General features: G+C 48.5%; 9 protein-coding genes across 9 annotated transcripts; 4 read left to right on the forward strand and 5 right to left on the reverse strand.

Annotated features, from left to right (window-relative positions):
- Window positions 1–14: 14 nt before the first annotated feature.
- On the reverse strand, window positions 15–1,779 carry N7473_000949 (Homogentisate 1-2-dioxygenase; the record flags this gene model as incomplete). Its single annotated transcript, XM_057146889.1, has 5 exons — window positions 15–131; window positions 187–305; window positions 361–715; window positions 771–1,408; window positions 1,479–1,779. Coding segments are annotated over 5 exons (1,530 nt in total), but the record flags the coding sequence as incomplete, so codon positions are not given.
- Window positions 1,780–2,321: 542 nt separating this feature from the next.
- Window positions 2,322–5,145, reverse strand: N7473_000950 (class-II fumarase/aspartase family protein; the record flags this gene model as incomplete). The annotated part of the gene is made up of 4 exons (XM_057146890.1): window positions 4,674–5,145; window positions 3,723–4,621; window positions 3,009–3,659; window positions 2,322–2,954 (listed from the first exon to the last, which is right to left on the reverse strand). The coding sequence occupies exons 2-4, from the start codon at window positions 3,879–3,881 to the stop codon at window positions 2,322–2,324; spliced, it is 1,443 nt and encodes a 480-aa protein (XP_057014776.1). The 5' UTR covers window positions 3,882–4,621; window positions 4,674–5,145.
- Window positions 5,146–11,500: 6,355 nt separating this feature from the next.
- Window positions 11,501–13,076, reverse strand: N7473_000951 (thiolase family protein). Its single transcript, XM_057146891.1, has 4 exons — window positions 12,831–13,076; window positions 12,134–12,768; window positions 11,674–12,075; window positions 11,501–11,609 (listed from the first exon to the last, which is right to left on the reverse strand). The coding sequence occupies exons 1-4, from the start codon at window positions 12,966–12,968 to the stop codon at window positions 11,570–11,572; spliced, it is 1,215 nt and encodes a 404-aa protein (XP_057014777.1). The 5' UTR covers window positions 12,969–13,076; the 3' UTR covers window positions 11,501–11,569.
- Window positions 13,077–13,396: 320 nt separating this feature from the next.
- N7473_000952 (FAD-binding oxidoreductase) lies at window positions 13,397–15,546 on the reverse strand (the record flags this gene model as incomplete). Its single annotated transcript, XM_057146892.1, has 7 exons — window positions 13,397–14,275; window positions 14,334–14,372; window positions 14,423–14,507; window positions 14,555–14,939; window positions 15,003–15,158; window positions 15,220–15,230; window positions 15,290–15,546. 7 exons carry the CDS (start codon window positions 15,544–15,546, stop codon window positions 13,397–13,399), a joined length of 1,812 nt encoding a protein of 603 aa, XP_057014778.1.
- A 721-nt stretch (window positions 15,547–16,267) lies between these two features.
- Window positions 16,268–16,453, forward strand: N7473_000953 (uncharacterized protein; the record flags this gene model as incomplete). The annotated part of the gene is made up of 1 exon (XM_057146893.1): window positions 16,268–16,453. The coding sequence occupies one exon, from the start codon at window positions 16,268–16,270 to the stop codon at window positions 16,451–16,453; it is 186 nt and encodes a 61-aa protein (XP_057014779.1).
- A 46-nt stretch (window positions 16,454–16,499) lies between these two features.
- Window positions 16,500–18,568, forward strand: N7473_000954 (3-oxoacid CoA-transferase). Its single transcript, XM_057146894.1, has 6 exons — window positions 16,500–16,880; window positions 16,970–17,164; window positions 17,223–17,954; window positions 18,012–18,109; window positions 18,168–18,207; window positions 18,267–18,568. Exons 1-6 carry the CDS (start codon window positions 16,613–16,615, stop codon window positions 18,455–18,457), a joined length of 1,524 nt encoding a protein of 507 aa, XP_057014780.1. The 5' UTR covers window positions 16,500–16,612; the 3' UTR covers window positions 18,458–18,568.
- Window positions 18,569–18,864: 296 nt separating this feature from the next.
- Window positions 18,865–20,479, forward strand: N7473_000955 (CaiB/BaiF CoA transferase family protein; the record flags this gene model as incomplete). Its single annotated transcript, XM_057146895.1, has 6 exons — window positions 18,865–19,017; window positions 19,083–19,114; window positions 19,178–19,298; window positions 19,351–19,855; window positions 19,920–20,213; window positions 20,268–20,479. The coding sequence occupies 6 exons, from the start codon at window positions 18,865–18,867 to the stop codon at window positions 20,477–20,479; spliced, it is 1,317 nt and encodes a 438-aa protein (XP_057014781.1).
- A 178-nt stretch (window positions 20,480–20,657) lies between these two features.
- On the reverse strand, window positions 20,658–21,778 carry N7473_000956 (SET domain-containing protein; the record flags this gene model as incomplete). The annotated part of the gene is made up of 2 exons (XM_057146896.1): window positions 20,658–20,894; window positions 20,951–21,778. The coding sequence occupies 2 exons, from the start codon at window positions 21,776–21,778 to the stop codon at window positions 20,658–20,660; spliced, it is 1,065 nt and encodes a 354-aa protein (XP_057014782.1).
- Window positions 21,779–22,849: 1,071 nt separating this feature from the next.
- N7473_000957 (uncharacterized protein) lies at window positions 22,850–23,464 on the forward strand (the record flags this gene model as incomplete). The annotated part of the gene is made up of 1 exon (XM_057146897.1): window positions 22,850–23,464. One exon carries the CDS (start codon window positions 22,850–22,852, stop codon window positions 23,462–23,464), a length of 615 nt encoding a protein of 204 aa, XP_057014783.1.
- Between the last annotated feature and the right edge of the window lie 1,729 nt (window positions 23,465–25,193).

Here is a 25,193-nt window from a genome sequence, read left to right on the forward strand (position 1 = left end):
TCCTAGTGACGCACAAGCTGAGCCAGCTGATCATCGTCATAGTACGCCTGCAATCGCTGCTTCCGAGCCTCATTGTCGGCCTTGACTTGTTTGAGAATCTCTTGGATGTTGGGATACGCGGAGAATTTGTCCTGGAAATAATGGTCAGATATGCATAAGATTCGATATGCATCTATGACAACATACCGGCAAAGCGTCCCACACTTTCGGATCTGTGCCCTGGTTCTTGAAAGTCCCGCAGCCAGTGCGGGCGTACTCGGTGAACAGGAATGATCGACTACTTTCGATCATAATTGTCATTTGGTCTAGAATGATCAGCCTTGCGTTCCTTGTAACGATTGGGGTTCAAAATTCACTCACTTTCGAGGATCCTGCGAGGCTCATTCACCTGGTTCCTCATTTCATACACATAGGCTTCACTAAAGTTGCCATGCGGCGTATGGCTGATTTCAACACTTCCACCTCCCGGTAGGAAATCATCGGATCTCCCAAGCCCGTTGCCGTATAAACTGGCGAGGAACTCAGTCGCCGCATTGCGGTGGAAGTATGGTAGTCGGAAGGTATTCGAGGCTACATCCCAACGCGGCCCGAACCACAAAAAGTCAGCCAGTGGAGTGACGGGATCTCGTGACGGGGCCGTGAGAACGCAGTTCACTGAGGGATCAGTATGATCTATAGAAGTTGAGTTTTGGCTAGAGAACTTGGTTAAGTCGTACTGTATCAAGTCAGTATCTGTTCAGGCCTGATATGCTGTTGATGGATTGACCTACCTTATACGGGACGACATTTCCATGCCACGCAACGACATCAAACGGACTGTGATCCTGCTCGATGGCATGATACAGTCCATTCGCCTTGTTCACAATCGACCAGTCCGCATGCAATTCCTCATCAATACACGCCACTGGATGCAGGAAATCGCGTGGATTTGCCAGACCATGTCCACCCAAAGGACCTAGGTCCGGCAATACCCAGCTAGATCCCCAAATCTCTGTGATATAGCCCCGAGCAACACTGTGACCGGGATCTAGGCGAACCGCAAAGCGAATTCCGCGAGGAATCACGCAAATTTCACCAGGCTGCAGGAACAGCTTGCCCAACTCAGTCTGAACGTCCAACTTACCTAGCTGCGCGACGATGAGGAAATCACCATCTGTATTGCAGAATGCGCGACGGTCCATATCGGCATTGACCATGAAGACGTACAAGGCAATGCCTTCACGCAGATTGGGATCGCCACTTCCACCGAGTGTGTGTAAACCATCGACAAAGTCGATTTTCTCGTCGTCCTTGGGCAGCGGGAAAGGGGCCCATTCGCCTTGCTCTGCTAGTGTCGCTACTTTCGGGTTGAGGGTCAGGAAGCAGTTCTCGATATCGGATTTGTGGGGAATGTTGGCTTTGTAGCCATCTAGAGAGATACGGTCAGTATACTGAGAAAATTGGCTGCTAGTTAACTGGAACGTAACACTATAACGTACTATGAGCAGCAGCAGGCCGCACCCTATACATGTAAGTGCTAAAGTTGGCATGACGAGGTGCTGCAAAAGCTGAGTATGTGATACCCTCGGTATACAATCCAAAGCGAGGTTCTTGCGGATTGTTCTGTCCTGCCGGCAGAGTACCAGGTATAACTTCTGATAGGTGTCGGTTACCAAACCCAGCTTGATATTCGTATGGATCATTCTCGCGCGTGGGCTTGCGTGTCATAGTATCCGTATAGTGAAAGACCTTTTCCAGGTCCTTGACCGGCTTCCTCTCCTGGAGTGGTGGAGCTGACATGTTTGTCGACTGTGTAGCTGAACTGATAAGAATCAATTGTTTTTGTTCAGAATCAGACCGTTCGAAAAGAATCAGGGCACAACGGGTGTGTTGATATCGTCAAGAAAAGGTTGCCACAACCTCCTCCTTGATTTCATTATGTGGGATTTCCTCTGGCAGATACCCCATACTCAGCTGTGAGACCCATGTGGAATTAACCGCGGCGGCTGACCTCCCACATACAACAGGACCCACATTGACCCCAGCAGCCCCTATTGAGATCTCGGGTTTGGAGCTGGAGCCGATCGGGATTATCCGTCCATCCATGGATCATGAGTCCTCATTTGCGGGGCTATGTGGATGTGGAGCAGGTGGAATGCTGGAGCAGTCTGAAACTGACCTTGTGATTCAGAACTCTAGATTGTCTCTTGCACTATTAACAGGAACAGCTTTCAGAAACGATGGAAAAATCTAAGAATAGAAATCTCTATCAGATGAACAAATTCTAATTAGCCGCGGTACGTCGGCCACTATCTGAAGTAAAGGAGAAATAAGGACAGATCTTAGTTGATGGCCAAGACATCATCTATCATCCTTGCTGATGAGCCCAGATAATTCACAGGGTCACATAGCTCCGCCAGACGCTGTTGGCTCATCTTGCTGGTGACCTCATCCTTCTCCAGAAGAGACTCGAGAAGCGTCCGATCATTCTCAATACTTTCGCGGCATGCTTCGTAAACAATATCATGGGCTCGCTGACGGCCGACGTGGGGAGCTAGACCCATCATCACAGCCTCTCCCACAATCAATCCCTTAGTCGAGTGGAGATTCTCCAGCATCTGCTTGGTGTGGACCGAGAGCCCGGACAGCGCGAATTGAGTCTGTGAAAGTGCGCCAACAGCAATCACAAAGCTCTCGGGAACAGCTACCCATTCCAAGTGCCAGGGACCAGAAGCGCGCTCAAAGTCAGCGACCATACCGTCGAGAACAAGACCTGCATTGGACCGGAGGATCTTGGATGCAGCCAGTATCACCTCGCTGGATATGGGGTTGCGTTTTTGAGGCATGGTGGAAGATGCCCCGCGATGAGGGACGAACGGCTCTGCAACTTCGCTGAGCTCATTTGAGGACATAATCATGATATCTAGAGCCACCTTGCCCATGGTACCACCAATGAGAGCCAGGAGGTTGACAGCCTTTTTGATACTTAGTAAGATTTTGTCATGGAAATAATGTTATAAAGAACTCACCTCAGCAATACCATCACGGGCGACATGCCATGTAATAGAGGGATCATTCAGCCCAAGCTCTTCTGCCAGAGCCTTACGTACACGGACTCCATCATCACCAGATCCCAAAGACGAAAGTGTACCAGCAGCACCGCCGAACTGTACAAGCAAAGCTCTCTTGCGGAGCTGCTCTAATCGTTCAGCATGGCGCTGGAAGCCAGATAGCCAAACAGCGCACTTGTAGCCAAAGGTCACGGGCAACGCGTGTTGCAGATGCGTGCGCCCAGCCATAGGAGTATCTTTGTATTTCTCCGAGAGTTCCCGCAGGGTTTTAATGACATCCTTCAGAAGCCGCTCGACAATGTCCAATCCCTGCTTCATTTGCAGAACGCTCGCTATGTCCATGATATCTTGTGTAGTAGCTCCCCAGTGAACGTACTTCCCCGCCTCATCGCCGCAGATAGCCGACAGCTGGCGGACGAGAGGCAGGATGGGGTAGCCGACGATCTCAGTTTCGTGCCGTAACCGCTCAAAGTCCAGATTGGACTCTTCCAGTTTTTGGGTAATGCGAGGCCCGATATCTTTGGGGATGACACCACACATGGATTGGGCCCGAGCAAGCGCGGCTTCGGCATCTATACAACGACGAATGTATGCTTCATCATCGAAGACCTGTACGCAATTAGCATGATCCGGCGGAGAAATAGCCACCGATGGTCCTCGAAATCGACCTACCTTGCGGATTTCTTCGGTACCAAATAGTGTGCGGAAGATACTCGAGTCAATTGCGCTCACGGAGCCAATCGACCTCCGTCCATTGGTGGAGGCAATGGCAACGATCGGTCGACCGGTCGTCGCTTGGGGGAGCCGTGCCAGGCGCAAAAACATCGACATCTTTTCAAAGTGCTCTGGTTCAAGATGGCGTGAGAACAAGGCGATGGGCTAGAGCAATCAATATTCATCCAAATTCATATGTCATCGTGAACAACTGCCCCAGAAAGTCCACCGCCAAAAGATGGGGCCATTGTTCTCCCACGTTGCGGTCAAGCTCCGACCCCACATAAACAGAACGCCCGCGAGGTTGGGGGTGGGGCTCAGGTACATTACTCGGACGACGAGAGCGCGACAGCTTTTGAAATGAGAAACTCTGTAACCTTAAGTAGTGCATATAGTTAGCTAAAAGATAGAAGCTTAAGCTGGATAAGGTAGATGTGTCTTAGCGTTAGTTTTGTTGCACGCCCTCTTTCCATTCCCCGGCAACAATAATGCATTGGCTGATATGAATAAATTGTTGGACACGGAGCCCTTGATGACCGGAATTCACAGCGTTCAAATGGCTTACCCGTCCATATTTCGACTTCATTCATGGCGTGAGCATAAGATCCATAGACAGTTGCCTTCCTTGTATTGATTATCTCGGCCGTGACTTTACTACTTTTGACATGTCGACGGAATGCTCCTCACTTCGTGTACCGCCTCGGAGAAGACGTGTTTGCGGTATTGCAAATCTTGGGGCGACGTGAGCCAGTGATGTGACGTCAAGAAGGCCTTATCTAATCGAAAGGCCTCTTGAATTTTCCGGAAGAACGACCAAGTCTCTCTTGTCTCCCAGAAGGTTTCCGCCGCCATCCAGTCTATCACCCATCAGAACCCTATCTGAGCTCAGAAGATTTGTAGTTGACGTACCGTATTTTTTATAGCTCGGAGGCTGGCTGATGCATCCACTTTCATCCATTTTCGTCACTGCTATTTCGGACGGAGGCTGCCAATTTTGTTCATGCACCATAGAGAGGGGACTCGTGGTTTATGTACGGATATTATCGATATTGCCTTGACCAGAACACTTCTACCCTCTTCCATTGGCCCCACCCTCAAGAACTAGGCGTAGCTTATCGATCGAGTAGGCCGTGCTAAAAATTGAGGGCCACCATGGATGCGACTCGGGTGGTACAGTTGCCATCAAAATTTTGAAATCTGGCAATGAAACCGCAGGTTACGATCTTATAGCAGGGGTACAATACCATAAAATGTGTATTTCATAGTCATCTTCATATCATTATGCACTCAATGGATGATTTGCTTTGAGGCCATGGTGGCAGGACCGGATATGAGAATTAAAATGCTTCAAGCGAAACGACGCGCAGAAATCCTGCAGGTTTGAAATAAGCTGTGAAAGTAAAGACAAGAACAAGTGTCTAATACTATTTCGTGAAATACAGTCATTCTCGAAATCGGCTTCACCAATATACACTTACACTCCCTTTCTCGGCCCCACTGCCAAGGCTTTAGCGCAGATCATTTATTGAGCGGGCCGCATTAAACCGAGGGGAGCAGTAACATGCGCCGTGTATGATACAGCAATAGGCTGCGTAATATCACGTTGTCGCGTACGAAAAGAAAACCCATAGAATTCCACGGAATTCTTTGGTGGATGGCTGCAGATCATGTGGAGAAGGCGACCTTGCGCCAAGTCAGGTGAAGATATGCTGGGAGACATCGTTCTCCTCCTTCTCTTCCTTCTTTTCTGCAAGGTGTGCTAGTAATCACTTGCTAGGGCGTCTCTTTGGGCTAGAGAACCCTAACAAGTAATACTAGCAGCCAACGAATATCTTGACCAGTTGGAGGTTGTTTGCAGGCGAACGGCACCCTCAACGGCGCCTGATGGTGTAAGCCTCAACTAACCATCACTCACCTTAGTCTATCGTTACAATAGCCCCAAGAAAATGACTCAAAATTCTCTCTGCCATTATGAAAGTAAGGTACCGCGGTGGGCTAGCCCTTGGTAGGAGGCCGATAACGGAACCGAGCTTAATGAGATCACCTGGTCTAAATTATAAGTATTCTATCCGACTTTATGGAATTCTCACGTGTTATCACGTGAAGTAATGCACAATAGCGCAGTAAACCTCGCCTTAGTCCTATGCATTTAAGCTACTAAGCTACTACGCCTGGTATATCCCAAGAACTGCCCAGGCCGGCTTGTGATGAGCCATTTTTGACTTTGGTAGGGTGAGGCCAGCAAGATAGCGTACCGTGATGTGGGCTGGCAAAAGCCACAAGTACTACGGTTCTTCTACTGTATAGTACCGTACGTAGTGTACGACACGTGAACTCTCATCTGGCAGCTTGGGGGTCTGTGTGTAGCCTCATATTGACCCCGCTTTCTCCTAAGAATCCGGTATCATTTCAGCGCTTCACAATATCTCTCCTTCACCTTCAGTTGCTTCCAATCGATTGGCTTGTTATCGCAGGGCAGATATCCGGTTGCAACATAGCCTATCATAGAAGCCAGGATCCCTCTCTCTCACGAAGATTACACCGTTGGATTGGATAGATATGCGCCCTGCCCCTTGAGATGGCAGCTGCAAAGCTGATGTTGGACGCAATACACCCGAGTTTACCGCGTCCGCCAAACGATCAAAGTACATATATCCTGGGAAATATCGGGAGCACAATGTTGTTATTGCTGGTTTACCGAGTAGGGACTCGCATGGCTAGTGGATGATCTGTATAACACGCAATAATTGATATGATTGGCTATGAGGTACAGCGCCGATCTGGGCCTAGCCCGCTAGTGGGGTCTTCCGGAAAGAAAGCCAGTGCGTCTGGGCGAAATCCCCTGTAATATAGGGGCTGAAACACGGAGAGCTTCTAACCCCCTTACCTCCTCTGGTCACTCACCGTACCTGCCTGCCTCTCTGGGAGATCCTAGAAGACAGTAATGGTCGATGGTTGCTTGTCGGCACTCCTCTTTACCCCTCTTCTCAGCAAGCTAAAACCGAATATAACCACCTAAGAATCGATAGTTCTTTTAGGAGATAGCGATCCGCGGTGTGGCCTGTATGATTTACTAACCTTTTTCGTAAAGCGGAGAGTATATCTACAATACTTGCTTTTCTGTGTTATTGTATTATACTTCTATCTGTGACGGGCCAGAGCCCGGCGTGCCATGCATGGCCTTTCGGATACCGTCTTGGCAGAAGGATTCCAAGTGATTCTATCTACGGAGTATCCACTAGCAACCTGCGTCACGCCCTTCTCATGAATATAATACAAAATTGTGGGCCGCTGAGCAGCCTTTGACGGTTTAGTTACCTCTGTACCATTTTCCCAGGTGGGATATTATTATTTCACTTGTACTGAATACCTATCACGTGTATTCACCCCTTGCCGTGGTGTACCTTATTTAAAATATAGTATTATTTCCTGCCTCACAAGTTCTTCTCTTTTGACGTTGTCTTCTACACTTACGAAGATAACATTCATCCTGTTCTCATTCACAGTGAAAATGCGACCAATTCAATTTATCTCTACCTTCCTCGTAGCTAGCCTAGCTAGCGTGATGGCTCTCCCGACCGATAATTACGGACAGCCGATACCGATACCAGGCAAAGGTCTTCTTGGTACCGGTGTTGGTGCTGAAGAAGGTCTTCTTGGTACTGGACTTCTTGGTGAAACTCTTCTTGGTGGTGTGAGTGGTGGTTTCCCCTATTGATGAAAAATAGCTGTTTGGACAGATACTGATAGAGTGCGACTAGTAGACTTCTGTAAGTGGTGGTTTCCCTCACTGATGAATAATAACTGTATAGGTAGATGCTGATGGAGTGCGACTGGCAGGGTGGTGTTATTTAATTGCGAACACTATAGACGGTCCTTCCTGGAGCATTGTTGGCTGATCAATGCGAACAGCGACTTGAAAGGACTTTTCGACTGCTACTACCTATGGATTGAGGGGCTTTTATCTAGCCTTGATGTGGGTTTTTCTCCTATCGTTTTTAGGTTTCCCTACATCTTTCTGTGAATGCAAAGGCACTATCCGCTAAACTCTGTGACCCCCTGCTTGACCGCCAGCGGTACCGCCTTCCTATCAAAGCCTACCCAACCGCCTAAACATATAGATATGTATCGTATTCTGTTTAAACCTTATTATCAACTATTTTAAACCTCGTACAAGAGCTTTCCCGGTGCCTAGTCCTTTGTTTTCGCTATTGAATATGACTTTAGGATGGGTTTGTGTGGTAGACTTTCTAGAAGAAAAGAGCGGTCAGCTAAGGGGGTCACAGACTTTTGCGGTGCCACTAATTCCATGGAATTCCACGAAGAGTTTGTACGTATAGCGTATTACAGAGCTCAGAACCGTAATATACAAAGCACATTTTACTGAGCCCCTCTATTCAAAGCGGCCCGCTCAATAAATGATCTGCGCTAAAGACTTGGCGGTGGGGCCGAGAAAGAGAGTCTAAGTGTGTATTGGTGAAGCCGATTTCGAGAATGACTGTACAGTACTACAGTAGTATACGCTTAGCTAAACTCCCTACAAGTGCGGTCAAATCCACCCTGAACTCTGGGAGTACGCACGGTAGTACATATTGGTATATCCCTACGTCGAGTTCTCTGTTTAAGCAGGGGCTTTGTTTTATAGTGTCAACCCGAATGCCGAATGGATCGGCGCTCTTATCACAACATGCAACATGCAGAGTGACAACTACCTACATGCACAAGATAACGCTAAAGTATGTCTGCCCAATACAAATATGTTGCAATTAGGCATCCCGGATTTATAACATCTGAGGATCCTCGTTATACTGTAAGCTCATGGGTATTTCAACCCCCATAAGCACCCTCATTTCATGTCTCTTTTCAATCAATCACTCAATTCAATATCAATCTCCCCTTTCTGATTCCGTTGCCCTGATTGGCCCATTTCCAAGTACTCCGTAGCTGTCACATTGTTGATATATAGTTTCCGGAAGTATATTATATATATTAATTCAGAATGCTGTGGGAACAACGAATATGAGCTGGAAGGCCTGCAGATAGCCACTGAATAGTAAGCGTCTTTGAAGCCAGTCAGTTATATTACGTTGCTCACTCACTTCTTACTGTACGCCCGATGAACGCGTCGAGATTCGCTCCGTCCGTAGAGCTTTCGTTAAAGGAGCTACCGGGGACCCTAATATATCATCTCGAAGATAACAAGGTGTGAACGAGACATAACTGGTTTGGGTGTCAAGTACAGTATAACCAACTAAGGAAAATTTCATCATGTGGGATATAATATGTCTTTTGTTCCCCTTGCAACCATACCCTAGAATCCGGATACCTATATTTTGTTTGAGAGACAAGCTCTTGAAATACAGTAAAAGCAAGACTAGGCACATCTTCCACGTACTCGTACGGCTCTAGACAGAAATCACTAGTGATAGTGATAACGAATAAACTAATGCTAGATACGTATTGTACAGAGCATTTTCAACACATTGTTTGTTTATTAGGCATAGTCCTTTCGAGCACCTCACTCGGATAGTGCTTAGCCAGGTACAGCAAAGGATATACCCTCTCGGGCAAAATCTTCTGACCCTTTAATTTCGACGATCCAGACCTAGTCAAAGGTGCAAGGTCTTGAAAAGGACCCATCTCTGCCGGCGGGTAAACCGTTCTTATAAACCTTTGTATGTTGACTAGCACTGCGATTTCAGGGACTTTGACTCGCTCCCTCTTCTCAGGCGCTCTCCTTTGGCGAAAAGAAGCCACAGGAGAGGTAAGAAAGCAAGCGCGATAAATCCAAGTAAGCTTGTAGCCCATTCGATACCAAGGCGAGAAAATACTGGTCGCTTATTAGTATAACATCAGACGACAGAAAATCCAGAAACAACTCACATTGGACAGTAAACAATGGAAATATAGCCCCAAGTGAATACCTTACTAAGCTATTCGCACTTATTACGCTTGCCACTGTCCTGTCATCGTATACATCGACAATATATTGAGCCGTACTGACGAAGACACACATGTTTCCCCAAGCAAACACGACGATCGCTGCTGCCGGAGCCACCCATGAGATCCCCTCCTGGGCGCTCCAGCCAAACCAAAACAGACTCAGTGGAAGCCCGATACCACCCACTAAAGAAGGATATAAGCGGAACTCTGGTGGCACTTGTCTCACGCCATAGCTTGCAGCTTTTCGTCGGTACAAGAACCGGTCGCAGAGCAAGACGGTAACCGCTCCAAGAAGGCAACCCATAACTATGGCGAGAAACACGAGACCAGATTCTTCAATATTGAAATGATATACCCTTTGGAAAATCAATGGGCAAGATGCAAAGAATGAGAACAGCGTGGCGAATTCACATCCGACATAGAGACATACTAGTGCAGCGATTGGCTCCGTCAGAAGTATTGATAGTTCACTAATTTACACAGAGCCCATTGACATTGTGTATTCCGAGAAGACCCAAAATTCTTGCATGCGTGGATACAGAAAGTTGTCAATGAATTCCCGTCGCCATTCATCCTCGTACCAACATGTATAAAGTGCCTTGCAATATTCCCAATAATCTGGGTACCACCCCGCTTGCTCCCAGTCCACGATAGCAAGAATGCGAACAGGATTGCATGTAGAGATCATAATATTCCCTCGATGGAGGTCGGCATGAGTAAATTCGATTTCCCCGTTGTCTGGTAACAAATCCCGGTAAAGATCTTTGTATTTTTTCGACAGGGGAAGCCATGACTGTGACAAGCCTGAAAACCAGTCATTGAAATCCTTGATCGTAGAAAACGGGCCGCCTTTTTCAAATGATTGAAAGACATAGTCCTGGTCATTGTTGTGGCTTATGGCCTGGAAAGGATTCAGTTAGTTTTGTGCCTGAGCCATTCCTATTGTGAGGTGGGCCATACCGATATACTGATCAGAAGGATCCTGTTCAAGGCTGCGTAGATTGTTGGTGATCTGAAATAGCTGATCACAGAGGGAGGTCTTGTCCAAGCTATCGAGATCACTCCAGCGATCGTTCTAAGTCCTTCCTTCAATCAAGTCCATGTAGATAAAAACATAGTTTTCCTCGTCGACCCGCCACCCAAAAATCTCGGGGACTGGAACCGCGTCGCCAAAGAGACGGTTGATCATCCAGGGACACTGCGCCTCTGCGACAGTGACATAGGGGCCAAATTTGACGAAGAGTTTGGACTCGGCGAAAATAACACGGTTTTGGCTGCGGGCGTATGTGAACGTCGCTTGACAATGCTTTCACTTGTGCCGGCCTCGGGAGGCCTTTGCCTGGCTCTTTGAAGAAGGAAGATCGTTGAAGGAAGATTCACGAAAATCCATTTCCCGGATTGTATCATCCGGTAGCTGCTTTTATAATGCAGAAAATCTTAACATCATATCTCGAGGAACTGCCATAGCCTGGTAAAGCGATGTGTGAATGTGCTGATGGCGATTCTGATGTGACCAGGATCTCAGAAGAACGGCGCATAGAGGAGAACAATGACTGGCTGGGATTAGCAGGTACAGAGGTACCTCTGTTATGATGATAGCTCTCCCTCTACTGTCGTGAAAGCTATAGATGATTAATCAAGTACTACCTTTTGGTAACATAAAGGTAAAAGATAGTTTACTGCCGACAAAAAAAGGAAGATCAAATATGCTTAGAGCGAGGGCTAGAAGATACGCCTTCGAATTGCAATCGCAAAAACCCACTCTAAGCAAAGTAGGTAAACAGGAGAAGGCACCTCAGTGAAACCCTCATTTCTAAATCTACCTATAGTAATGTATGAGATCGATGATAAGTCCGCATTGTCTACTCCCTAATGAATAGAGATGCAACTCCCATGCCAGTACTAAATATGAAAGATTAGCACCTGCAAAACAAAGCGTCCATACAACGTGACTCGCAAAGCTTACCTGGCACACATGCTCACGATCCCCATTTCCTTATCCTGTCGCTGTAGCTCCGCAAGCAGAGTAGCGGTTTGTCTAGCACCAGTCGCACCTACAGGATGACCGAGCGCGATGGCTCCACCGTTGACATTAGTTTTGCTCATGTCGATGCCCAACTCTCGGAGGCAGTAAATTGACTGGCTGGCAAATGCCTCATTCATCTCCACGAGATCTACGTCCTTGTTCTCGATACCGAGATATTTGTATAAGTTCCGAATAGCGAATATAGGGCCAATGCCCATTTCGTCGGGAGCACAGCCTGCAATCTGGGTCCCGGCAAAACGGGCAATGGGTTTCAGACCGTGTGCATCGGCCCAGGGTCGGCTAGCGAGAACGGTGCTTGATGCGCCGTCGGATATTTGAGATCTGTAACGAGATATTCAATCAATTCAAGACCTTAGTCATCGTGGCAATGAATGCTTACGAGTTTCCGGCTGTGCTGAAGCCGTTTTCCAGAACAGGCTTGAGAGTCGACAGCTTTTCGACGGTAGCTCCATGGCGAACACCCTCATCACGGTCCACAATTTGATAAGTGATCTCATCAATACCCTCACTGACGTGTCTAGCATGAATAGGGACAATTTCAGCATTGAACCTGCCCGCCTTCTGCGCCTCACTCGCCCTCTTCTGACTTTCCGCGGCAAACTCATCCTGCTCACGCCGACTAATGCCATACCGCGAGGCCACGTTCTCAGAAGTCTGCAGCATGGGCATAAGACAATCTCGAGCATCCTTCACAGACGCATCTTTCAGCGTTGTAGATACATCGGTGGGGATCCCTCGTGATGCATAGTTGCGCGACATACTCTCCACCCCGCCAGCAAGACCAACCTCAATTTGCCCCGAGAGAATCGAATGGGAGACATGCGTGATTGCCTGGAGACTGCTCGAGCATTGGCGGTTGACAGTATGGAAGGTGGTTGAATTGGGAAATCCGGCGGCATTCAGTGCCATGCGACCGGTCTTAGCGAAGCCGAGCTCTGCGAGGACATTGCCGATGAGGACGTCGTTGACCTGGCCTGGCTCGATTTTGGCGCGTTGAACGGCTGCTTGCATGACCTGGGAAATATTAGAAAATGAATCTAAAGCCAGGGATAATTGATTGCATATGAAGCACATACTGGCATTAGAATCTCTTCAGGATAGAGGTCCTTGAAGCCACCCTTGAACGCCCGTGTGATGGGACTCCGCACGGCGGATAGAACGACCACATCGTTCGGGCTCTTCTTGAGCACCTCGCCAGCAGTTCTTCGCAGCATTTTGTCAAGGAAGAACTCTTGTGTAAAGAGAATTAGATCACGAGAAGTTGGTACATAATCAGATTCCAGAAGGCTGGAAACGGCCCTGATGCAGGATGGAGAGCTCCGAGGCTGCTCCGCATGGACGTGGGGCATCCGCATCTTCCCACCACCTCTGGACGATCCTGTTTGTTTTTACACGAGATTACACGTGAGATCCTGCATGGCTCTATAAAGACATGTCTCTGTATCAAATCTACTCACGAAAATCATATGCCTGAGCAGTTACAAATCTCATACCTATATTATCACTGTGTTATAAGGACCCCCGCAACATGGTTATCAGTTTGTGGGGCAACCAGCAGGATCACATAGAGTCGGTGAACCCGAAGATGTGTACTTCACGAGAGCTTTCTTTGTAATAACAGGAAGCATGCATCAATACCAAATTAGAGCCTAGTTGACCCCGCACTCGGGATCACCCCCTGTCCTTCAGAACTCTCATCCTTGCTGCTCATCTCCCAGCCACGCCTACGATACCGCGCCGGCCAGATCCCAGATTTACCAGGGGCCAAGATTCCATTTGGATCAAGGCAATCCTTAATCCTTTCATTGAACTTCAGCAGCGCCCCATCATTCCAGTTATACGTGCCCGCAATTTGATCCATAAACGCTAGATGGGTGCGGTACTCGCCATAACCCCTCTCGGCGGCATCGTCGATCATCCCCCGCAGACAGGCCCGTGCCTTGTTCCGCATAACGGCGTCATCACGGTTGAATACAATTTCCACAATCAGATGCATTTCGCGTAATCCAACACAGAACGTCGGGAAGAGATCCAAATCGAACTCATCGCAGCGCTTTCGTGCGATGTCCCATAGGGCTGTCGCGTCCTGTCCTCGCACGGGCGAAACAGGACTGAACGCAACATGGCCGCCGTTCGGGTGCCAATTGACCCATCGAAGTTCTTCAATATCGGGCACGCCGGAGGCAATTCGATCGCGTACCCAGAAGTAGTCGTCGGTGGGGAGGCTGGTGGGGTCAACCTGTCGCGCGCCAGGGATTTTCATGAACTCCTTGTGGATGATGTCCAGCTTGTATTTGCGGATATCTTGGGGACCGTAGGCCATGCCGTAGTAGAGCCATGCACAGTCACCGTGAGGAAGATTCTTTGCCGCCTCATGAATGAGCTTGTCTGGGACTCGACCCTTTCCAGTGTAGTAAGCACTTCGAGGCTTGCCTTCTAATGCGACTTGCATGCTGATATGACGGAGCTGAGCGACATTCTCTAGAATCATGGCAATCCGAAGGGGGCGAATGATCTCGATCTATGGAAACAGTGAGAATTCGATTCTCCTGTACGGTGGCACATAAGAAGTCACTCACCAATTGGGAGAGATCTTCCTCTTTCGAGAAGGTATAGAGCTAGTCTATTGTTAATTTCAGCAAACGAGAGCAAACGTATAGAAACCTACATAGCTCTCATAGCCACCAGGATTTGGCATCAACCCGAATCCCATTTTGGTCACAATTCCCATATTAGATTGCGAGAACAAACCACTATTATATTGTTAGCTAGGATCTAGAGAAAAGATAGATATACTCACTCCGCGGTCGGTCCAAAGCCATAAGGGAACAATTGCCAGCTATTGTTACCCGGAAGAGCTCCCATTCCCGTCCTGATCACCTCCCCAGTAGGAAGAACAATCTCCATCCCGGAGTGCATCATCCAGTGATCGCCGTAAGGGGTATAGCCAACACCCCGATCCATGGCATTTCCCAAGACCGAACCCCCTCCAATATCGGGCACATCAACCCATAGATTTTTGAAACCACGAGATTGGATTTCTTCGTACAGGGCAAAGTAAGTCACGCCTGGCTCTACCAAGCAAGTGCAATTGTCGGGGTTGATGTCGAGGATTCGATTCATTCGACGTCCAAGGTCGATGACTACCGCACCACGGACTCGAGGGGCGGCGCCACCGTAGCCATCTATGAAAGGTTATTTGGAGGTTAATTCAGCCTTTTGAGATTCGGTAAAAGTTGGAATCTTACAGTTGCGCCCAATTGAGATTGGAGAAATGGGGATACGATGCTTGTTCGCCCAGCGAACGATTGCCTGGACCTCTTCTGTGGTGCTTGGATAGACTGTCACTGAGGCGACAAAGTCATCCTCCTCCGACACATGCATTCCATCATGGGTGTTGGGATCTGCAAGTAAGTTGAATAAGAAAAGGGAAGATACACAAACAATTCTGATATCGGTACTGACTCTCCATATACCTAAGAGGACCACCGTTAGCTCACGGATCATGGGTTATCCATCGGAGTATCAAGCATACCATCCATCGACCAGCTTTGTCACGAGTTTGACATGCTCTTTGCCCAATTCTGTGCGGAGCTCATCAATGGCGTTGTAAAAAGCATTCTCACTTATCCCCTGTGGTATAGCAACGTGATTTCTGTTACTCTGGGGCTTGGTGGCAATATTGAAAATAGCAGACTTGGCTTGTTCCGCTTTAGCAAAGAGTCGTTCTGGAATGCCATTATGTTTCTCCGAAAGCAGCGGAGTTGGAGGAATAGTATTCTTAGCAGCCATTGTGATCTGTATAACAAAAGATTTACAGATTCTAATAATCAGCAGTGCATCTCCTCCCAGTTTTGTCTTTCTATATAGTACCGAGAGGGGTAATTCCGTTGGCCGTCGTTATTATTCTAAGCCGATTGGACCATAGTTGTAAGATTACGACGCAATGCAAGAATACTATCAGCATATATGATATCCTTGCATTTACAACTCATTGGCAGTCTCTTGGCGACACGGGATTACCCCAGGCAAGGAGTCTACTTGGGGAAGATGGATGGATGCATGTCGAGCGGAGATGGTGAGGGGAACGGCCCCGCCCGTTGATCTGCGGGCATCGACCCAAATAGCCAAACTCAAGGTAAAAGAGGCTTGAGGCATTCGTGAGTCTTCAACTGTCTAGACCCGTCTATACTAACTCTTTAAGACTCTTAGACCATGATTATTATCGTTGCTCGGAATCCAGAGTTGTTCGGGATCGGGTCGGTTATGGAGAGGAAACAATCCCGAACGGTTCTCGTCCGCTGCCGATGCTAGTCCCGGTGGGTAAATTACCTGTAATAATACAGTTGATTTACCACTCTCCATACGAGTGGTAATTTATGGTCAACGGCAAAACTCTTTGATTCTCTCTTCCAACTAATTTCATCCTGGCCCACCAACAATAAAACACCCAAGTTATCATGCCGCAATTGCATCCTCCACATTGTTTGAGCCCTCAATTCCACCCCGCATCATGACCCCCTTCTCCATCACAAGAGCACATGCCCACATTCCCCAATCCCTCGCCCACCCTGACTGTGTTCGGGTAGGCGTGTGGGGTCGGCTTCCGATGGCGGCAAAAGGCCTGGGGCTTCGCCGCTATGCCTCTCCGATGTGTGGGGAACCAGGCGGTGGCCACCGCCTGGTGCTTGCCGGCTAAGTGTTTTTTTCGGCTTCTATGGCTCAGGTCCTAGCCGAAAGGTGCTGGAGGATTATTGGGGTCAACTTTCGCGATCATGATCTCTTTCTCTTCTCTTCTCTTTCTGCTGGTTCAGAAAGCGCATTCCCCAGTGATCTCTCAAGACTAGTCGACACCATCATGTCGCGGTCTTTCCCTGTGGTTTCGGTGTTCCGCCCCGTTTGGCGGCGGAACTTCTCTGCTTCAACTTCCAAGCGTGCCATTGACAAGCGCGCTAGCTCTGCTGCAGATGCGATCAAGAACATGAAGGGCCCGGCCACCGTTCTGGTCGGTGGATTCGGTTTCTCTGGTGTCCCCAACACTCTGATCAACGCTGTGCGCGACCGTCCCGATATCACGGATCTGACCGTGGTCTCGAACAATGCTGGCATGCCCGGCGCCGGTCTCGGTAGGTCACTCAACATCTCCAATTGCACTGCAATTGGGGCAATATTGCTTCTTACGGGAGTATGCGCTAACGCAGATATCCCTCCATAGGGCAACTGCTTGAGTCTAAGCAGATCAGCAAGATGATCGCTTCCTTCATTGGCGAGAACAAGGTGTTCGAGAAGATGTATTTGACCGGTGATCTTGCTCTGGAGCTTACTCCCCAGGGCACTATCGCTGAGAAGTGTGCTGCTGGAGCGGCTGGCGTTCCGGCTTTCTATACCCCCGCTGCTTTTGGTACTATCGGTGAGTTGCTCTCTGAATAGCTAACCAATGAATTCAGCTAATGTTTCCATCTGTACAGTTCAAACTGGTGAACTCCCCGTTCGTTACAACAAGGATGGCTCTGTGGCTGAAAAGTCCAAGCCTAAGGAGACCCGCGTTTTCAACGGCAAGGAATATCTTTTGGAAGAATCGATTTTTGGTGACTACGCTCTGGTTAAGGCTCACAAGGCCGACAAGCTCGGTAACTGCCAGTTCCGCAAGTCTATGAACAACTTCAACGAGGCTATGGGCAAGAACGCCAAGTTCACCATTGTCGAGGCCGATGAGATTGTCGAGGTTGGCGAGATTGATCCCGAGAACATCCACCTGCAGGGCATCTACGTCGACGCTGTCATCAAGAGCACTGAGAAGAAGCAGATCGAGAAGGTTACCTACGCCAAGGACCCCTCCGAGATGCTCGCTGCTGGCTCCGGTGATGCGACTGCCCGCCGTGAACGTATTGTTAAGCGTGCCGCCAAGGAATTCAAGGACGGCATGTACGTCAACCTTGGTATTGGTATCCCTCTGATTGCTCCCGCCTACCTCCCCGAGGGTGTCGAGGTTGTCCTGCAGGCTGAGAACGGTATCTTGGGTCTGGGTGGTTACCCCCAGCCCGGTCAGGAGGACCCCGATTTGATCAACCCCGGCAAGGAGACCGTCACTCTTGGCCGTGGTGCTTCCCTGTTCGGCTCCCACGAGAGCTTCGGTATGATTCGCGCTGGCAAGATCGATCTCACCATGCTTGGTGCTCTCCAGGTCAGCCAGTACGGTGGTACGTATAAATCAACTTGCCTTAATACTGCAATCCTGATAAACTAACACTCCTCAGATCTGGCCAACTTCATGCTTCCCGGTAAGGTCAAGGGTATTGGTGGTGCCATGGATTTGGTCGCCAACCCCGAGAAGACCAAGGTCGTTGTGACTATGGTACGTTCTGAATGAACCCTTTACCTTGCAGTTCAGTTCTAACCTTGTGATTTTACAGGAGCACACCGACAAGAAGGGAAACCCCAAGATTCTGGCTGGTAAGATCTGACTTCCCATCAATCTTCTACATAACACAAAGTTGACACTGATTTTTTAGACTGCACCTTCCCCCTGACCGGCCCCCGTTGTGTCTCTACCATCATCACCGATCTCGCCGTCTTCGACGTCAGCACCACTGAGGGTCTGACTCTGATCGAGTACGCCGAGGGCGTCACCGTTGAGGAGATCCGCAGCAAGACTGCCGCTCCCTTCAAGGTCTCCGAGGACCTCCAGCCCATGCAGTTGTAACTGCTTGGGAAAACATAAACCCATTGGACTTTTCATGTTTGGATACGGTGTTTTTTTGTGCATGTCAATACTCCCTGTAGATTGTGAAAATTAAGCTTTTCTTTTTTCTTCCTACAACTTCCACTTTTATTTCCTGTTATATCCTCCGCTGCAGAATTCGCCCTTTGCCCGTCAATCCTTAATCCCATCCATTACCTGCGTGACTTGCGCGTTCACGCGTTGAGCTGCTCATGTGGGGTCGAACCCACCTACAGATCAAGCAGTGGGGCTCTCCACGAGCAGAGTGCGGAATTCAAATTGACAAAATGAGGCGAACTGGAGTTTGTAGTCTCTCTGGGAACTTGTACATGATCAACAGGGGAGTTTACATTTATCCATTCGTCATGTATTGTCTACCATTGTCAGGGCTGGCTTTAGTGGCCAGGGCCACTCCTACCCTTACAAGGCCTGTGGACGTATACTTCTCGCGAGGCTTAGCTACGGCTGCGAAGTCGCCAAACTTGAAAAAGCTCCCGCTGGCAGGAGTTCGAGTTTTGGATATGAGCCGAGTGTTGGCTGGGGTATGTGAAACGATTGAATGGAAGCTACAGCAATATTGAAAGAGTTATACTGATCGTGCAAACAGCCATACTGTACACAGATTCTTGGTGACTTGGGGTATGTCTTTATTCTTCATATACAAGATGATTCAAGCAAGACACTGATCAAATGTTTTTTCAGAGCTGAGATCATCAAAATTGAACACCCCGTTCGAGGTGACGATACTCGCGCGTGGGGCCCGCCCTTTGCTGCATACACAGATGGACGAACCGGTAATGGCGAAAGCGCCTACTACCTTTCGGTAAGTCCTGCAACAATTAACAGAAACATCGTAGGAAACTAATTTATGAAAGGTCAACCGTAATAAGAAATCCCTCGGTCTATCATTCGCACACCCCGAAGGCGTCGAAATAATCCAGCAACTCGCCCGCGACTGTGACGTCCTCGTTGAAAACTACCTTCCCGGTTCTCTAAAGAAATACAACCTCGACTACGCATCCATCAGCAAGATAAACCCACATCTGATCTACACAAGCATTACCGGATATGGTCAAACAGGTCCGTACAGCAATCGACCAGGCTTCGACGTCATGGTCGAGGCTGAGTTTGGACTGATGCATTTGACGGGGACTCGCGATGGTCCACCCGTGAAAGTCGGTGTCGCGGTGACAGATTTGACGACGGGACTGTATGCCTGTAACTCGATTATGGCAGCGCTATTGGCGCGGGCGAACACGGGAGAGGGGCAGCATCTTGATGTTTGTCTGAGTGATTGCCAGGTTGCAACGCTGGCTAACATGGGAGAGTCGGTGTTGATTAGTGGGAAGAAAGATTCGGGGAGATGGGGGACTGCTCATCGTAAGTAGATTGTTCTTCTTGGCCTTGACTTGAGTACAAGGCCTAACATTTTTGGTACTTTTAGCATCTGTTGTGCCATACCAAGGATTCAAAACCGCCGATGGCGATATCTTCGTCGGTGGTGCGAATGACCGCCTCTTCGGTATTCTCTGCGCGAAAATCGGCAAGCCTGAGTGGAAGACTGATGCCCGATTCGTAACTAATAACGACCGCGTGACAAATCGTGCTGAACTGGAGCCTCTGATCGAAGCTGAGCTCGTGAAACGAACCACGCGACGATGGCAGGAAATCTTCGAGGGAAGTGGTCTGCCCTATGCAGCGGTCAACGACATCCAAGGGACTATGAACCATGAGCATGGTAAGCAGATATCAATCCGAATTTTGAGTGGATTCTTTGCTAACTATTTCAAAGTGCAAGCTCGCGGGATGGTCCAGACGATTGAGCATCCGGCTTGTGGGCCGATCAAGGTGATTAGCCCGCCAGTCAAGTATTCGAATGCAGAACCGAGTATTCGTAGCCCGCCTCCCTTGTTGGGTGAGCATACAGATGAGTTACTTCAGGATGTTGTGGGTTTGAGTAAGGAGCGTATCGAGGAGCTCAAAAGGAAAGGAGTGGTTGCATGATAGAAGTTGAATGTACGATTATATGAAGCATAGAGTGCGATACATACCCGATAGCTGTAGAAGAACAATTGAAGTTTCTTTTGCTTATATATGTGGCCATGTATATCGCTTTTAAGTATGTCGTTATATCTGTCATTACTTTCTACAGGAGTGCCGTCACCAAAAAATTGCAATTCGCTTATATGTCCATCAATGGCATTGAGTCCCAGTCGTTTGTCTCTTCCGCAGGCTCCTCGGATATGCATCGATCGCATTGACAAGTAAATTTGAAAGATTTACGCAGATGCTCACGGCGCGATGCTAAGTTGGTGAACTTAGTAAGGTCGAAGTAAGAAATGCAGCATTCTTGGCCTGCAAGAATGTCGCGAGAAGCTGTAAAGATCATGCGGCCATCTTCATCGGGCTTGTGTATCATCTACTATGGGTCAGTCTCAAGACAAAAATCCTAAGATGGGAGGCAGATTTGCTTACATTTGGTATACACGAGTGATTTGCCATTGCAGCGGTTGGATATACCGCGGCAGCGAATTGCTCTCCTCGGTCGACAGGGGGCTGTGGAGGTGGGAAAATGCCCGTTTCCCTTGGGTAGAGACCGAAGGAATTGGCCTCTTCCTGGCAGATCAGATGCAACACGCTGTCTGCACTTAATCCATGAGGCAGAACGGGGCTATTCTGGAGATATTTCTTCACCAACGTTGTCCATAATCGGACATGCTGATGAGGCCATGTATCGACAGATCCGCAAAGTGACTCAATACCAGCCCAGCCACGTTTGCATCGCTGCGACGTCGTTGCGACATTATATTCTTGCGGCTCCGGCTCCGTATGCCGAGAAGCAAGTAGTCGAACAATCATCCATAACATGCCAAAATCGTACTCGCCCCGTTTCGTTCGTATGGGATCAGCATAGCGTTTGAGCCATGTACATTCAAAATCATGGCGGGCCTTGTCGGCATCTCTGCAAGTGGTGCTGCACCAGGTCACATCCGCAATGCAAGAATTGGAGCACGAGAATCGGCCCGGGTGACGCGGAGACCGACGATTACAAGCAGGATTGCTGCAAATAAGGTCGTCGTTTGTCGCTGGATCATCCACAACGGAAATAATTGCATATGGGTGGTCGACGAGGACGCAGGTGCCTTTCGGGATGTGTTCCGAAGCCCGTAACTGGCGGCCTTTGACCGGGTCGACGCTTTCAATTAAGTTCGGATGAATCCAATTGGACTGTGTCTTAGGGATACCGTCTGTAGGATTGGGTGTGGATCGTTCTTCAAGTGTGATATATACAACCTGCGACATGGTGATGGTGGTGCTTGGATGGGGGCTTGTACTAAGCTTGGTTCTACGGTGGCTTCATTTTTTTTTCTTACGGGGCAATTATTGCTGAGGCCATCCGGCAAAAATTTTGCTGGGAGGCAGGGCTTATCGGAGTCCACTTCGATCCCTGAGGCTTTTGTTTGGTTGTGCTCGTCGAGTGGAGTTTTTATTCACCATGCTGAACTTGAATCAGCCAATCTGAACGCTCTCCGAGGCCTCGGGGTGAGGTTATTCCTAGCGATTGTCTCTGATTGGCGAGCGAATTACTTGCATAACTCGACACTAAACCGGGGCATTGATTGGCTCTTTCAATTTTCATGTGGGGCAAATTGCATCGTCAATTCTCACCTGCGAAGTTTCGAACAGCTTGGGCTGCCAAGGGCATATCCAGAACAAGTGGGATGGTTTAAGATATCTAAGCTCTAAAAGAAGTTTTTTCCTGCTTTGAACTTGGATGAAATGAGAGTTCATTCATCAGACGCAGGGTGTCGGATAATTGTCCATTTACTAAAGAATGTGGATGTATATGTTGAAGGATCTAAATCAGTGTAGTTGTGACCCCAGGAGGCCCTTTTGATAGATCCATGGGGTACTCTATACCCTGGAAAAACCCAAGATTGAATCAAAGCACTCCCGCCTCTACTCCTCACGTGGAGGTGATACATAATTTGATCTACTAGAAAGTAAACAGCATGCGCGGTTATGGTATCTCCCGCGCCTACTGATTAGAAAACACTGGTGACATTCGCGACTCTTTCCCACCCCCTTTTCCTACTATCATCTCTCCTCTTCTTTTAGGGTAGATTTATTTATCCAGACTTGGATGAACATATTTAATTCCTCTTCCACCTTTATCAGAATTAATCCGATTTCCTCAACATTGCGAGCCTCACGACCTCTAGCATCAATATCAAAGCAAACTTGACGTCGTCATCGTCTGAAGAAGATGATGCCCATCTCCCTTGCCCGAGCTGGATATACTCAACTTGTTCGAATGTCTAGTGAGTCTCCCCACCTCGCAAGCTAGGGACTGCCTGACGACTTCTTAGTGTTATGAAAGATCGCTCCTGGTTTGGTGATAACTACACACCTTTCGACACCTTTTTCGAAAAAGACTCGGTCATCACGGCCCCAATCAAGGTAATCGGGGTCGGAACTGTCACTCTGCGCGTCAAGAAATATTCACTTGACGATGGCGCAGGAGCACATGGAAAACTGCGCCTAGAAAACGTACTACATGCCCCTGATGGGATCTGCAATATGCTTGGAAATGTCGCCTCTGAGAGATATACGATTTCTGTCTTGTCGTTCAACCCGGACGACGGCCTTTGCAGCTGGTCTCTCGACAAATGTTCCCCTCAAGCGCCGATCGCCTGGCTGAGTCAGAAACGCTTCCTAGAGATTCTTTTGAGTGAGCCTCCATTCAGCCCTGTGGTTGGCCCTTCACCGTTTAACCCCGAGGTTCCCTACCAACTTCGGGCCACTTGGCCTGTTGCGGAGCAGCAGAAATTTGCAGCTCTGAAGGGCTCTCAGGAGACTTCAGAAACCTCTCCAGAAAACCTCCCTCTTAATCCAACAGAGAAAGCAAGGCTAACAAAGCATTGGGTGAACGAGTTCAGGTTCCTGCGGAGCTACGGACTGAGCATCTACTCCAAAGAGTACCAGTAAGAAGGCCGCAAGATTTTGCGAGAGTTCATCGAAAATGACGCCGCCGACGACTGCGACAATCGAAATGATGAGGTCGACCACATTTCAGCAGAAGACATGTCTTTGGAACAGCCAGGTGGCGGAGAGCAGCGAATTATGGAATGCGAGCCCGATCATTGCAGCAAGCCAGTGAATATCTGATGGCAAATCATGTAAAAAAACCATTATCTGGGCCGTCAATTGTACCAACATCCAAAGGTTGTGGAACCGTCGACCTTGAGGTTATGCTTATCCTTCACCAGCTAGCCTTTCGACAGGCAATACCTCAAACTTTGTCCTGTAACCATCAAAGAAAACCCGCAAATTGATGACGGAAGTTCCAACATTCTAGTGTGCTTCACACTCCGCTTGAATGACTCCAGCAGCCTGTTAAGGTCGCTTCTTTCATTCTTCCTCTTTCCCCTCTCGACCCGGATTCGATATTCTACAACAGCTTCTTCTTCTTTCATCAAGATTAGCCTCTTCTATGGTACTGATTCTTGTGGGGGCTGACGAGACCCTTCTTCCTTGCCCGGCTTGGGTTTGGTCAACCCTATCCAACGTTCAGTAAGTCTCGGAAATTCTGGGGATCAAGCAGTGTCTGACCCCTCATTAGTGTTGCTAGAGATGAATATTGGTTTGGCGATGATTACACCCCCTTCGAGTCGTTTCTGGAAACTGGTCACCTTGGTCAAGGTAGTCATTCGAGTCGGAACCGTCGATCTCCCTGTCGGATTCGGCCCGGACCGACATGGCATCCTCCGTTTGAAGAACGTGCTACATGTCCCTGACATGATATGCAACATCGTCGGGGATCTCCACAGATCAGGTTACGCAGTTTTCAACACTAAAACTGTGGACATATCTACGGAGAGACCGTCGCCTACTTGGTCAAAGAACTCTCTTTGTGGGTGGTTGTGCTGAGTGAATTTCCGTATGGGCCCGCGGTTGGACCTTGGCCTTTTGAGGCAAACGTGGCCTACCCGATTAGTGATACATGGCCACGAACGGAGCGGTTGAGATTTGAGGCACTGAGACTCTGAATGAGTCACAATTTGCCCTCCAAAAAAAAAAGGTACATTCTGGCTCTCTCACCTCTGACGAGCAGGCGTGATTGGAGAAAACTGGGCTTCGAGATCCGGGCTAAACATTTTCAAACAAATTGAATCACGGAGAAGATCACACAATCCCGCCAGCTTTGAATTTTTGATGTCCGACAACGATGGCTAGGATCACGATCTTGACTGGATTCCAGTGGAAGGCATATCGCTTGAACGGCTAGAGGAATATCAAAAGGAGAATACATTTGTGAACGACAACCAGGAGGGATGATGCCCGCATGGACTAGACAAAGCAAGACTGCGATCTACATACTCCTGCCACAGATAGACCAACAACCAAGGATCTTTTCAATCATTGCCATAGTCACCCTGAACACTCATTTTTCCCCCCATTTTTTTTGCATGGATCTTTAGACATAATTTCGAGCACTTAGAAAGTGTGTGTACTGCCCGTTTTACCGCTCCTCAGGCAAAGGTCTGTTCTCTTCCGTGTCCACAGTCAGTGGATGGTCCACAGGTAACAAAGGTCTGGTGTCTCTTAGCTGATATTGATAGCATTGTCATGATTATTCTCTTGAATAGAGTGACTGAAGGTCATTCGTTATATACAGAAGCGGTCGTATGAGTATGCTCCCCGAAACGGAAGATGA

The sequence above is a fragment of the Penicillium subrubescens genome (assembly GCF_028828155.1).
Source record: "Penicillium subrubescens strain IBT 31985 chromosome Unknown utg000001l_segment0_segment0, whole genome shotgun sequence".
Classification (NCBI taxonomy): Eukaryota; Fungi; Ascomycota; class Eurotiomycetes; order Eurotiales; family Aspergillaceae; genus Penicillium; species Penicillium subrubescens.

What these genes read in the sequence shown, in the direction of transcription:
- N7473_000951 (XM_057146891.1), bottom strand. Translation starts at nt 12,968, where the DNA reads ATGCTGCGAAGAACTGCTGGCGAGGTGCTCAAGAAGAGCCCGAACGAT. An exon ending in CTGAAGAGATTCTAATGCCA is followed by an intron (nt 12,769 to 12,830) that starts GTATGTGCTTCA and finishes AATATTTCCCAG; the next exon opens with GTCATGCAAGCAGCCGTTCA. An exon ending in ATCGTGAGCATGTGTGCCAG is followed by an intron (nt 11,610 to 11,673) that starts GTAAGCTTTGCG and finishes TTTCATATTTAG; the next exon opens with TACTGGCATGGGAGTTGCAT.
- N7473_000954 (XM_057146894.1), top strand. Translation starts at nt 16,613, where the DNA reads ATGTCGCGGTCTTTCCCTGTGGTTTCGGTGTTCCGCCCCGTTTGGCGG. An exon ending in CCAGGTCAGCCAGTACGGTG is followed by an intron (nt 17,955 to 18,011) that starts GTACGTATAAAT and finishes AACACTCCTCAG; the next exon opens with ATCTGGCCAACTTCATGCTT. An exon ending in AAACCCCAAGATTCTGGCTG is followed by an intron (nt 18,208 to 18,266) that starts GTAAGATCTGAC and finishes CTGATTTTTTAG; the next exon opens with ACTGCACCTTCCCCCTGACC.